At 32.9% G+C, this 13,987-nt stretch overlaps 1 protein-coding gene across 1 annotated transcript; it reads right to left on the minus strand.

Annotated features, from left to right (window-relative positions):
* Positions 1 to 201: 201 nt before the first annotated feature.
* Positions 202 to 13,671, minus strand: LOC114744213 (probable disease resistance protein At5g43740). The gene is made up of 8 exons (XM_028932411.1): positions 12,348 to 13,671; positions 11,714 to 11,790; positions 10,037 to 11,617; positions 3,187 to 3,289; positions 2,831 to 2,971; positions 2,143 to 2,291; positions 1,264 to 1,378; positions 202 to 800 (listed from the first exon to the last, which is right to left on the minus strand). Exons 1-8 carry the CDS (start codon positions 13,669 to 13,671, stop codon positions 202 to 204), a joined length of 4,089 nt encoding a protein of 1,362 aa, XP_028788244.1.
* Between the last annotated feature and the right edge of the window lie 316 nt (positions 13,672 to 13,987).

Below are 13,987 nucleotides of genomic sequence, written 5' to 3' on the forward strand. Positions count from 1 at the left end.
CATCAAATTGGTTTCTATCTACTCCACATCAGGAGTCCACTCTTAAATAAGTGATTATGCTTGAACTGGGAGAAATCTCACTGGAGAAAAACCCAGACTTGAACTACACCTAATTCTTATGCGTTTCATGGTCTATATCAGTAATAGCAGTAATCAGTCTTTCATGAAAATAAAACAGAACATGAAGAACACAAATAGTGGCTAAAATCCAAAAGGCCTATATTTAGCAGCAATTATCTCCCAACATTGTTCCCTTCGTTCTATAATATCTTGACGTTCCTTTAAAAGATAAGCATGACGAGCCATAACATTGGCATGCTCTTGTTGAGCCACTTGTGCCACTCTTGCAGCCTCAACTTCCTCATGACAAATGGCTTTAAGCATTGCCTCATTGCTCTTCAGATCATTGTCTAAACCCTCTAGAACATTTTGGATGCTATCAACTTCACATATCTCACCATAAAAAACCTTATTCTTTATAGACTCAATCCAATCCTTGTCAAAACCCAAAAGATAAGCATCCTTCAAATGCTCAGCTAGCATCCTCTTGTCTGCCTCGGTGATAGTGAAAGGAGTCCTGGTGGTTAGAATGTTCAAGATATCAAGCAATACCCTGTAGGACATGTGTAACACTCGAGCGCTTCGATCTTTTGTAGAGAGCCGAAGTTGTGGGTGAGTCTCAAGTGCCTTTGCAAATATTAAATGTTCAAAACCCTCCAACTTCATCATATCGACTATTTCTTGTACTCCAGAAATAGTCGAAGCTTGATTATTGGCTTCCAAAAGAGAAGGCATCTTCTCTATAGGTATAGAAAATGGTGACAATGACAACTTTGTATCCTCAACAACATTTGACTTTGTCCCATCATGAACGGAACTCTCAGGCTTCTCCTTCAATAAAGATCTCTTTACTTTTACCTCGCTTTGATGATGTGGTAAAGTTATCAAGCCACTTGTGAAGCCAAAAATAAGCAATCGATAATATATTTACATACGAGACAAGATGCTACTCCTTTTGGCTTTGGAGTTAATTTAGGAAATTGTTTTAATTTTAAATATAAAACTTCAATCTTCTATATGTTTTAAACATTTGTTATTTTTCTCACAAACTACCTTGGCTACTTATGTTACAATCAACAAGGGTAATTTTTTATATAAATGATTAATTTCTTTACAAATAATTAACTTAACTATTTTTCTTAATATATATATGAATTAGTTATTAAACTCCTACATTTAAGACTACAAAGGGTAGTATTTTACCTTCTCTTCCCTCTTCCTCTTTCTCATGAGATTGTATATCATGTACTATTGTTTCTTGTCGTGATTGTGGTTCCGTCATGATTGTTTCTTTCTTCTCTTTGGCCCCCAGCTCAACCTGTGTGAAGGATAAATAAAAGCCAAAAGTTTGAACCACATATAGCATGGATAAAGAATAATAATTTACAGGTAAAGGATAATAATCTCACTTTTAAAGATGCCTTTTGTGAATTAGTTCTATTCAGAACACTTGGATTCTCTTCTTTGTCATTCTGCGAAAAAAGAAAAGAAGTAGTTTGCATTTTGTAGTAGCTTCATTTACTTCCATTCTTAGGAAGAAATGCTGTTTTAAACTAGTTTTTTATGGTTATTTTGACCAACAGCTCAAATAAATATAATGGGAAAAGATGAAGAAATTCCAACTAAAGAATTTAATTACTGATAGGTCCTACTTACATATCAATATGTTATGGTATTTACATGTCATCTAGTAATATGTTGTCATAGACCTATTAATGATTAAAAAGAAATATTTGTCGTTTACCTATTGTTTAGTGTTCTACCTGAAAAAGGATATGTTTAACTTTATAGTAATCTTCTTGATCAACAACCCAAATAGACATAAAACAAACAAATAAATAAAGAGATAAGGTAAGACATAGTGATTTTCTTATGACATTTATGGTAAAAGAAATGATGTTTTGCTTCAAGATAACTTTGAAACAAAGAAAGAAAATGAATGTGCTCATTCGAGCAGTGAATGGCAGCATACGATTAAGTAAAGCTTGTGGATATAATCATGTTAGTGACAAATGAAAGTAATAAAATGCCATTAACAAAAATAATATATGTGCATATATAAGCCACTGAAATGAGATATACTATTGTGAAATTTAAGGAACCAATTGTGGATTGTTGTGGTTCCATGGCTTGTCTTCCATTTGAATGGGGAGAAAGATTATGCTCTGCCTCTTCCCTAACTTCAGAATCTTGATTTTGGGAGTGATCAGAAAGCTGAGTAGTTGTAGCTTCTGCAGACACATAATAATTTTCAATTTGGATTAATGACTAACTTCTCTGAATGCATAGCATAAAAAAGAAAATTTGGAACAATCATGTACTATGGAAGATTTTTCTAGTTTTTTATATTAAAATTGACATGATGTACTTTTCATGTGTGAGTGTAAATATATTTAAATAATAGTCTTCTTCCTTTTATGTGTTAGGTTATCTAGGTCAACTCTTAAATTATCACTTCCACTTGAGACAATGGCATGGCCAAGAGATTTGTCAGAAACTCGAGCATCATCTACAACATTAGGAGTTTACTGGTTAGTGGTTTCAACATCATTTTGAATATTTCTTCCTAAATTAATGGAATAATGTTGGAATGAAAACAATCCAAAATATAATTGGAAAGCAAATAAAGATGTATAATGTGTAGAATCACCAAGGTAGAGACTAGAGTCTTCCTTAAGGTCAGTGACACTCCTTGCGACAAGATTTGCTTATGCTATATATGAATAAAACTTGAATGAAATGTCACTATAAGATCACAACAGAAACTCACCATTGGAAGGCTTGGAGAGAACGGATGAAAGTGTTTGATCACTGCTTGTTGAAGCTTTTGTTGACATAGGACTCAATGGCAAGATTGCCTCCGAAGCTTGCTCGCTTGAAATAATTGTTACAGGTGGCATAGCTAGGTCATCTATGAAAAAAGGATTATTATATCAAACCAAAGGATGAAATACCTTGTTTAAAGAAAGCATTAAGTACCATCATTAGAGGTTTTAGGCTTCTCCTTTGGTAAAGGACTGCTAGACTTTATGCCACTTCGAGTATGTCGAGATGTTATCAAACTCTCTGTAAAACCCAAAATAAATAGCTAGTATTTTCTACAAAACTAACAAATCAATATTTTACCTTCTTCTTCCTCTTCATTCTCTTCAAAACTTTTGGCACTTGCATAAGTATTGTCCCTTGTAGGAAGAACATTGAGGTTGGGACTTGTATGAGTTGGTGCCTCCTATTAGAAACCAACGGCCATATAAAAAAAAAAAAAACAGATGATAAATTAGTGTAGTTGTTTTCTTTGTACTCTAACCAACAACCTAATATATAAAAAGAAGCTTTACAGAGATTGGCTAAGAAATAAGTCTTAAATTTTGAGTCCAATGATAAAATTGCCATTTTTTTCGCAATTTTAATGTTATACCCGCTTCAATAGTTTTCTTTGTTGGGTCATAAACAGTACAAGATTAAAAAAAAATAAGTATAAAATGTTGGATTCCCTTCTAGTTCATTATTTAGCATAGCCGGTACTTCAAGCAAAACTTCACTTCGTTCATGTCAAAAGCATCAAAAACTCACGCACGCACGCGCGCTTTAACTAACTATATTTATGGGTATTAGAGATTATAGTTGGCATTTTAAATATCCCCTTCAAATTATATGTTTTCCTTCTAGCAAATAATTTTTTTTTATACAAAAGAAAACACAATTGGGTTCATATGACAATTTTAAAGCACAAAAAGAACATTATTGTATAATAGAGACATAAATAAAGAATAAAAATCTATAACTAAAGGACAACTAATCCCAGTTTCGGTGATACCTTTCTTAAATCGGTTCTAATTATTGTCCATGGAAAAGAATTAATTTATTAGCTAATATCTAGCAGTAATTGTAACATTTGAATTTTGAATACTGATTAAACAAGTTAAGTTGACCTAAAAGTTTAAAAATATAGTGAATTTAAGAGCAAAACTGTAAATAAGAGAAAATATAGATCAAAATTATAACTATGAAAAAATGTCCAAAAATTAGAGAGAAGCTTCCAAAAGTAGAGAAAAGATTTTCAAAGCATATTTGAGGTTTGGGGACATTATTTAAAATTTAAAGTATATATTTGATCTTTTAATTTTATACAATGTTTCAATGTAATCTCTTAACTTTAAAAAGTATATTTTGTCTTTTGACCGAAAAATCATTAGGCTTGTATGATAATTTTTGGTAACAATCATGGTTATTTTTAAAATTAATATGTTAAGTTGTTAACATTTGAGAATTCTTTTATCAACATTTAAGATCTCAATGCCATTATTTTTTGTTAACAATTTTAGGATTAAAGAATTAAAAGTATACTTTTTAAAATTAAGGGGTTAAATTAAAATTATGTATAAATTTAAAGGATTAAATGAATACTTTGTCTCTATTTAAAATTTAAATGTGTCAAAATATCAGTCAAAAAGCCTATTTCGTATCAGAATTTAAGGAAACAAAAAGAAAAATAATTATTAAAATTATTCAAGGACTAGGACTATTGTGAAAAATATTATGAAATATTGTTTTGCGAATTTAGAAATATTATGAGGAGGCTTATATTTTTCAAAAATGACTTAATAATTGTAAAACTAATTTATGTATAATAAGGGTCTATTTTTCCAAAAATTGAATTACAAATAGTTCGAGACTAATGTTCAGCATAAAAATTTGAGGAAAGAAAATTACTTTTGTAGCCAGAGAAACTAAAATAAATCTTCATAAAATGTGTCCCAGATTAATTTTTAAAATTTATTAGAAAAATTTAGCGCTGATAGTGATGGGCACAGCGGCAATTTCATTATATCAAGCCTAAAACGGAAAGTGCCAAAATGAGAAGCTCATGAGGTAAGCTTGCAATATGGATGAGCGGTTTAAATCACACTTAGGAGATGGATTAAAGATTTCGAGTTGATTTTATTCCATGCATGTTGATTTTGTGTGAGAAGAAGTGGATTTTTGTATTTAGAGTTTCTGTTTCACGAGCGTAATATTTGAATTCTCCTATGGGATCTGAAATCTGGAATTGAAACGCTGAATTTTTGCCACTGTTATAATGTTTAATTATGTACTAAATTTATATTTAAGCAGTTGGAATAGGGAGAATCAAAGAGAAGTGTCAAAATGTATAAAAGAGATTTCCAAAGCATATTTGAGTCTTACAAATATTATGTAACATTTAAATGTCTCAAATATGAACTACTGGTCAAAAGGCCTATCTCGGGTGAGAATTTAAAGAAATTAAAGAATTTAAGTGGAAACTAAAATATAGTGTACAGCTAAAGGCTTCAAGTAAGAATTGAAAGCAAGTTTTATTCTCCTCCCTTCTTCGGTCAAATTAATTGGAAAAGAGAATTAGGTTTGGTTGAATCTGAAGTCTAAACACCTCAGCGTATTTAAAAAAGGAGATTATGAATCTGGAAAATTTTAAAATGTGAACTTTAATTCTTATCGCCTCTTTGGACAGCACCGTTTAGATGTTTATTGAATTAAAAATTTTGTGGCTCAGAGAGATTTAAATGCTACTGTTTTGATATATGATGACATGGAGCAATACATTCCCAAACTATACCAAAGGCATGTCTAAAAGCTTGTGTTTGGTGGGCCTTTTAAAGTGATTGGCAACAAAAGGGATTAGATTTTATAAGCTTTTCTCCTAGGCCCTGTTTTGGACAACATATTTTTAGTGAGAGGAAGTTAAGTTTTTGCTAAATTCGAATATGATAATAAGCTTAGCAGAGACCTCAGTGGAGGAGCTAATCTGTACCATAATTAATTTTAATTTAGTAACGCCTTGTTCGGCCAGCATACTTGAGGGAGATCTGAAGATGAACATTAATTAATTTAAAGACTCCAATGATTTCAAATATAGTATGGTATGGGGGAAGAGTTAAGAATTAGTTAGAGCGAAAGGCTTTTCACGAGCTAAAATTAGAGCTTTGAACTACTATTTTTGGAGCTATATTGAATTGGGTATCAATTTTCAAAGTATTTCAGAAAATCTCATCCCAATAATATAGGTGATAGAACCTAAAGTTTTTAGGGAAAAGGTTTCTAATTTTTGTTTCTTTGGATTATTTATTTTTTTTGGGTGAAGTTTTTTGGGGACTCTAAGGGGTCATATTCTTAATTTAATTGGTGACCCTACAATAAGTTTTGACAGTAACTTTGTTTGTTTCCTTTACTAAAAGAAATATTATTATTTATTAATTTTTTATTTCAAATTTCCAATCCACTCTTTAATAAGGTTAAAATAAATCTTAAAGGTTATCACCTTATAAAATAAGAATCAATTGATGTAACCCAAAAAAAAAAATCTAATGATAATGATGATGTCTCTTGGTATTTTTAAAAGGGCAAATTTCACTGTAGGACCGCAGAAGACAATTAATTTCAAAGAGCCCCCAAAACTTTCTGAAATTTCACTGCAGGACCAAGGGGGCAAACTGATATTAATTCCACAAAGAAAATGACCCTATTGCCCCTCATGTGAACAAGTATGGGAGAACCCATTTGCAAGTGAGGTTAGATAATTTACAACATGCATAAATATATTTACAATTAAAATTAGTCCATTTACATATTACCTTCTTCACCTGAAGAATGTGTCTGAGTGAACAAGTGTGGGACAACCCATTTGCAAGTGAGACTAGACAATTTGCAACATACATATATTTATTTACAACTAGAATTAGTCCATTTACATGTCACTTCGTTCACCTGAAAAAGTCTCCGTGAGTAAACAAGTGTGGGAGCGCCCATTTGCAAGTGAATTAGTCAATTTGCAACATACATACATTTATTTACAATTAGAATTAGTCCATTTACATATCACCTCATTCACCTGAAAAAGGTGCTTGTGAGTGAATAAGTGTGAGAGAACCCATTTGCAAGTGGGACTAGTCAATTTGCAACATACATACCTTTATTTACAACTGAAATTAGTCCATTTACATGTCACCCTGCAATAAGTATTATGAGGGGCAATAGCGTCATTTTCTTTGTGGAATTAATATCAGTTTGCCCCTTGGTCCTGCAGTGAAGTTTCAGAAAGTTTTGGGGGCTCTTTGAAATTAATTGTCTTCTGCGGTCCTACAGTGAAATTTTCCCTTTTTAAAATAACAAGCTTATGACAGGGGAATGTATTGCTTCTTCAATGCCCTGTCCAAAACTACATGGTCTGTTTTTTTTTTTTTTTTTTTTAAGTTTATGTCAATTTATTAAGCAATTGGAAGAGACACACGCTCTCCGGTGTGTGCTCGCGTGAGGGTATATTGTTGGCATTTTAAATATAAACTTCAAACTCTGTTTTTCTCATAAAAGGGACAGAATTTCCAGACCATTGCTACAAATTGAAGACAATCAAGCATGCATATAATCATTGATGCGGGACCATTGAAGAAGCAGTAAAATGATGCCATTAGCAATCAGAATCATACCTTTGTGAGGGGTTGTTGTGTTGCTTCTCCCGTATTTAAAGATTGTTCGGTACTCAAATGAGGTGAAAGCTTCTCCTCTGCTTTTTCTTCAACTTGAGAATATGTTGTTTCAGAGCTTGTTTGAAAATGGGTAGTTGAAGTTTCTGAGATTAAGAGATTGTCATTGTTATAATAAAACTCATAATAATTTTCAATTCTAAAGAACAAATTACTTTTCTAAATACATACCATAAAAAGAAAAGTCGGGACAACCAATCACTCTCGTGTTATCATTTTCTTTCAAAGTTTGAAAATCAATCCCATGGCAGATACTAACAAGTTTGGGAAGGAAGCCTAGTACCAATTGACTTAGTTGTGGAAGCACATCCTTCATGACCATCTCTTTCATCTCATCTTGTCTTCTGATAGAAAACAGGTACTTCAATTTGCCACAATGCCAAACAGAGACTTGTTCTAAGTTAGGAAAGCATGGTTCATGACGCAAATGATCATCATCATTTGTTCCATTATCCTCTTCAACAATGTTAACTAATTCTTCACATGAGAGTATACATAGTTCTTTCAACATTGGTAGGCTTCGCACCACAGATGTGGAGAAGATAACTTTGAGCTTTCCGCATCCCTGAATGCGTAGCGCTTGAAGACAAGGGAAGCATATGATATGTTTAGACCCCACACATATATTCACCAACTCACTTAGATGTTGCAACTCCAACTTTTGTAAGCTTGACGTCAATGGCTCAAGTCCGTCCCCATTTTTCTCTTTGCCCACATGTGTCAAATCAACAATTTCTTTTATTGTAGAGAATCCAATTTCAAGAGTTTTCAAAGTTTGCCTCCACATCTCAATTGCCTACGAATTCCATGTACAAGATATATCAATTTCAAATTATTTTTTTTAAAAAAAAGAACTTTAAAATGCGTAGCCCAATTTGAACAAAATTATAGTAGAATTTAGGGTGAGTGAAACCATTAAATAAAAATTAAGAGGCAACAAATACATTTGAATTTTAAATATAAGTGCTCTTTGCAGACATGTCTGTACGAAAATAACCACAAAAAATCCCTTATAGTTTATGAAAATAGAGATTTAGGGGCGTAATATTATTATTTTCTGCTTCTTTTAAGAGAACAAAAATGAATGTAGTGAGAAATAGTATTAAAACATAACTTATCATTTGGGGGAATATATTAGGATTAGTAAGAGAAGTTGAACAGAGTTATACCTTTGGTTCCTGTTGTTTTGTATGCCAACGAATCAAAAATTCATTGAAAGGTCTCGTAAACTCTGAGAACCCTGACAATCAATGGACCTTGGATAAATGCTTCCAAATGCGTCTAATTCCTACAAGCCATAAATCGTTAAAATATCATCATGCAATAATACATAAGAGGTTTCAGTTAAGGTAATATACAAAATAAAATATACTAGCTAGATTAATTTGAAATAAAATTTAGCTTAATTTTCCATTTTAAAAAACTGTGCTAGTTATCTTATTCATACTATAATCAAATTACATCTTAAGTTTAAATAACTATATTACATGTCTTCATCTTATAAGCACATTAGAAGACGTAGGGTATTTTAATAGCTGCAGACCTTATTCCAAAAATTGAATTTTATTAGACCTCTAATTGTAATACTAATGTTTTCAGTTTTTTTTTGCCGGATTAATATCTTCAGTTTTTGTAATATATAAATTTTGGAATAATTTTTTCTGTAATATTAGTAAACAAACAATTAATACAAAAGGTTTAGCCCATTAGAAGATCCATAATAATTGTCTTTCTTGTATCAAAATTAATGTTTTGTAAAAATGGCATTTAAGGATCTTCTGCAAATCTTAATTATGTCAAGGACAGTGAATTTCGAAAATATCAAGGACGGGCAAAGTTCTTGGTTGAAATCAAAAGTTTCGCTGAATTGATTTTTTCATTACTCTGCTTTGATTTTTTTAATACTTCTATTTTCAATGTTTTCAATACTTTTATCTATTTAATACTCATGTTTAATGTTTACCCTACTTCGAAAAAAATCAAATATGAGTGTTGAAAACATCAAAGCTGACTAGCAAAGCAAATCAAAGTTAAGTATTTAAAAATTTAAATATGAATATTGAAACTATTAAAATAAGAATTGAAGCGATACCGTAAACTTTTATGTGTTGAGCATTGTTAACTATATTTCTTGCAATAAAAGGCATGCGTGCATGCACATGAATATGTTTATGTATGTGTATTTTTGCCCAGGAACAATTGTTATAACAAGATGTATTTACAAAACTTGTTACAGATTCAGTCAGTCATGCAAAAACAAGTAGTTCAAATCAATTTTAAACAATGTATAATACCAAGGATCACGGTAAACATTTTTAACACTCATACCTTATTTTATTTGATTGTAAATCATTTTTCTTTTCGAAATAATTAACAATGTATAATTCACAAGAGAGGGAAACGTGAATGTTAAAAAAAAAAAACTGAACATAAATAGGGAAGCGAGCTAAGAATACCTGTGGGATTCCTTCATCAAGCAATCTCTCTGTAGAAACAGCATCAACAGCCTCTTCACGTGTCGCCTTTGATTTAAAACAACATACTTGAGCCCAAGAAAAAGAACGTGTCTTGGTGCTTGGAGGCATGGGTGCTGGCTGTTGCAGTGAAGAGATGGATTTTTCATACTCCCTGAAAAAACCAACCAAACTTGGTAGGCCAAAAAGTTCCATTCTTTCGAGAGAGGGGAGCATAAGATTGACCTCTTGGAACTTATCAAATATATATTTCAACTTCTTGCACCACCGTATGCTTATTCTTTCCAGAGGCCATCCACCATGAAGGATTGGCAATATTATTTCTAAATTGTCACAACTATAAATTTCAAGAATTTTAAACTTTGGAAACAGAGTGTCGTAGCGCTTTTGATCATTGTCACCATCACCACCAGCTATTTCCCCGCTTGAGCTCTTATCTTCTACAATGCATTCCAATGCATCACATCCCTCAATGTTCAACTCTTCTAACTGCAAAAGACCTTGAGCAGTGGATGGGAGAAAAATTGACGTCAGGTTTGGACACTCGTCCAAATTCAAGGTCTTCAGATGAGACAGGTTATAGTGGCCATTAAATAATATATTGCTTAGTTCCATTTTAGAAAGATATAGTCCAACTAAATTGGAAAAGGCATTCTTCACGTCAAAGCAATTTAAAACAGCATCAAGCAATCTCTCTGTAGAAACAGCATCAACAGCCTCTTCACTTGTCGCCTTTGATTTAAAACAACATACTTGAGCCCAAGAAAAAGAACGTGTCTTGGTGCTTGGAGGCATGGGTGCTGGCTGTTGCAGTGATGAAAAGATGGATTTTTCATACTCCCTAAAAAAACCAACCAAACTTGGTAGGCCAAAAAGTCCCATTCTTTCGAGAGAGGGGAGCATAAGATTGACCTCTTGGAACTTATCAAATATATATTTCAACTTCTTGCACCACCGTATGCTTATTCTTTCCAGAGGCCATCCACCGTGAAGGATTGGCAATATTATTTCTAAATTGTCACAACTATCAATTTTAAGAATTTTAAACTTTGGAAACAGAGTGTCGTAGCTCTTTTGATCATTGTCACCATCACCACCAGCTATTTCCCCTCTTGAACTTTGATCTTCTACAATGCATTCCAATGCATCACATCTCTCAATGTTCAACTCTTCTAACTGCAAAAGGCTTTGAGCAGTGGATGGGAGGAAAATTGATGTCAGCTTTCGACACTCCTTCAGTTTCAAGGTCTTCAGATGAGACAGGTTATAGTGGCCATTAAATAATATATTGCTTAGTCCCATTTCAGAAAGATATAGTCCAACTAAATTGGAAAAGGCATTATTCACGTCAAAGCGATTGTTCACACCATCAATGAGACATTGCATGTCAGGCCAAGAATCCAATTGAAGAATGATCAAGTCAGTCATACCTGTGTCATCTACTGGAACAATGTCAGGGATAAGATTTTTCTGTTTTCCATACCCACTTAAGCTAAGAAGCTCAACTGTTCTTGCAAGTTGCCTAAATGTTGCCTCAGAGATTAAATGCGTTAAACTACCTGGCTGAAAGCATCTTGATAGGGAACCACATTGCTTAAAATAATCCAAAAAGTTGCCCTTAGAAGATATTTGATATATTTGTAAGGAAGGAAGAGATACTTTTTGAGAAATTGTATCTTCTTCCTGCTTGACATAATCATTACTCCAAAAAACCAACTCCTCTGGCTTTGGGCATGCTTCAATCAATTCAAAAGGGTTATTCATATTACTGTCACAATTTTCACATTTTCTATCCTTAAGAATCTCAACTTCTGTAGCTCAAATTTTTTTTCAGGTTTAATGATTGAACAATCATCCAACCAAAATGTCTCAAGATTTGATAACCCTCCCAACATAGAGATGTTGCTATATAAATTAAAATTCTTTATCCTGAGAGTTCGAATATCTTGTAATAACTGAATTAATGGAAACAGTGATGGAGCTGAAATTCGATGCCAAGCTTTATTTTGTAAAAACAAAACTTTGAGCTTTGTCATCTCTGTAAAGAATGTATCAGGGACTTCCAAATCCTTTTGATCTTCTCGAACTAGAAATAATACCTCAAGGTTTTGACTATCAAAAGGTCTCGAAAAATCATCATTTTTCCAATATAAACATTGCAACCCTTTTTTTACAGATAGTTCAGATTTAATGATGGATTGAATATCTTCTTGTCCTATCAATAAGGCTACTTCATGAACTAAATCATGCATCTTTACACATTCCCTCTCAGCATTCAACAATAAAGAAGAACCTAGGAGTTCCACTACAGCATCAAGTGCTTTTCTTTTTCTTTTATTGTAGTCATCAACTTCCTTACCAAAAGGGCCCATTCCTACACCAATTCTAATTAAAAACTCCATGGGAATATTAAAATCTTCGGGGAATAGAGAAGATATCAATAGGAGCTTTTTGGCTTTTTCATTTCTCAAATTATCATAGCTTAACTTTAAACCTTCATAGACCTTCTTCAAATCTTCATCACGAACATTGAATATTGACTCACCACTTTGCAAGTTCCTCAAGGCTTCCGTCCAAACTTTAAAAGGTCGATCTTTTAATGATCTTGCTACAGCTACAATTACAACTAGTACTCCATGGCAATGCTTCACAATTTTTTGCGCCAGATTCTCTGAAGTAGAGGAGCTATTAGCATGCTCGAGGAAAAGTTGCAATGCTTCCTTATCAGTCAATGCTTGTAGATGAATGATCCTTTGACAATCCATTTTTGTACAAATCTCTTTGCTTTGGGTGGTTATCAATATAGTGCAACCCTTGTGCAAGTGGGGAGGAGGAATCCCCAACTCTTTCCTGAGATCAAACTCCATCCACACATCATCTAGTACTATAAGAAGTTTCTCTTTTAATGCTTTGATTTTGGTCAATATTTTTTCGTGGTACTCTCCATCCTCTGATTTCAAATCCAAACGTCCAGCAATTTCACCTTGAAGATGTTTCAAATCTGGAAGCTTAGAGACAACAAGAAAGATGACTTTGCTGAATGTGGATCCTTCCAATTCAGCACTCACTTTAGTTGCCATTGAAGTTTTGCCTGTTCCCCCTAAGCCTTCTAGTCCAATCATATTGTTTTCTTCATCTTCTAGTGCCTTTTGAAGTTCTTTAAATATTGACTTTCTGCTGTCAAAATGCCTGAAATTTGGTAAGCAATGGTATTTTATACCTAGAAGATCAGTTAGACCTGCCACTATATCAAAGTTACATCTCTTTAGAAGTCTGTCAATATCTAGAGTCCTCTTCGCCAAGTCTCTACCTTTCTGATATTGAGGCCAGCAATTAAGACACAAATCATTAAAGCATTTCTCTTTCTTAGTGTCAATATCAATGAGTTCTTCAGCTTCACGTGTCCATTGTAGTGCTACAGATGTGACAAGAGAAACACCTCTAGCTTGATTAATTATTCTCCTTACATCTTCGAGTTTTGCTTTCAATCTTCCCTTTGCCTGCTCATACTCTTGAACATAACTATTGAAGCAACATATATATTGAGCTTCATTTTCCACCAAGTTCACTAAACTTTGGGTTTCGTTCTTTACAAGTTCAGCAGGGATGCTCTCCATCTAACAGGGAAATAAAGTTAATGTTATTCTATCTTTCTATCTTGATTTAAGTTATGAAATACCCACATAATGATTATAATAAGATGAAAAATGAAGGAGACTAACTAAAAAGAGGAGCAAAATGTATACTAATTTGGTACTTAAGTGTAATCATCTTAGAAAGTAAAATACATGAAGTTGAACCATGAAAGAAATTCACTATAAGTCATACATTATTATGACTCAACTAATGCATTTTGAAGCTGGATTTGGATAGTGGTTTCAAATCGGAGGCCACCTAGACTACATTAAAATTTGCTATTTGAAGGAATGGCTT

Source organism: Neltuma alba, unplaced genomic scaffold (genome assembly GCF_004799145.2).
Source record: "Neltuma alba isolate B1F8T4 unplaced genomic scaffold, ASM479914v2 tig00004288_pilon, whole genome shotgun sequence".
NCBI lineage: Eukaryota > Viridiplantae > Streptophyta > Magnoliopsida > Fabales > Fabaceae > Neltuma > Neltuma alba.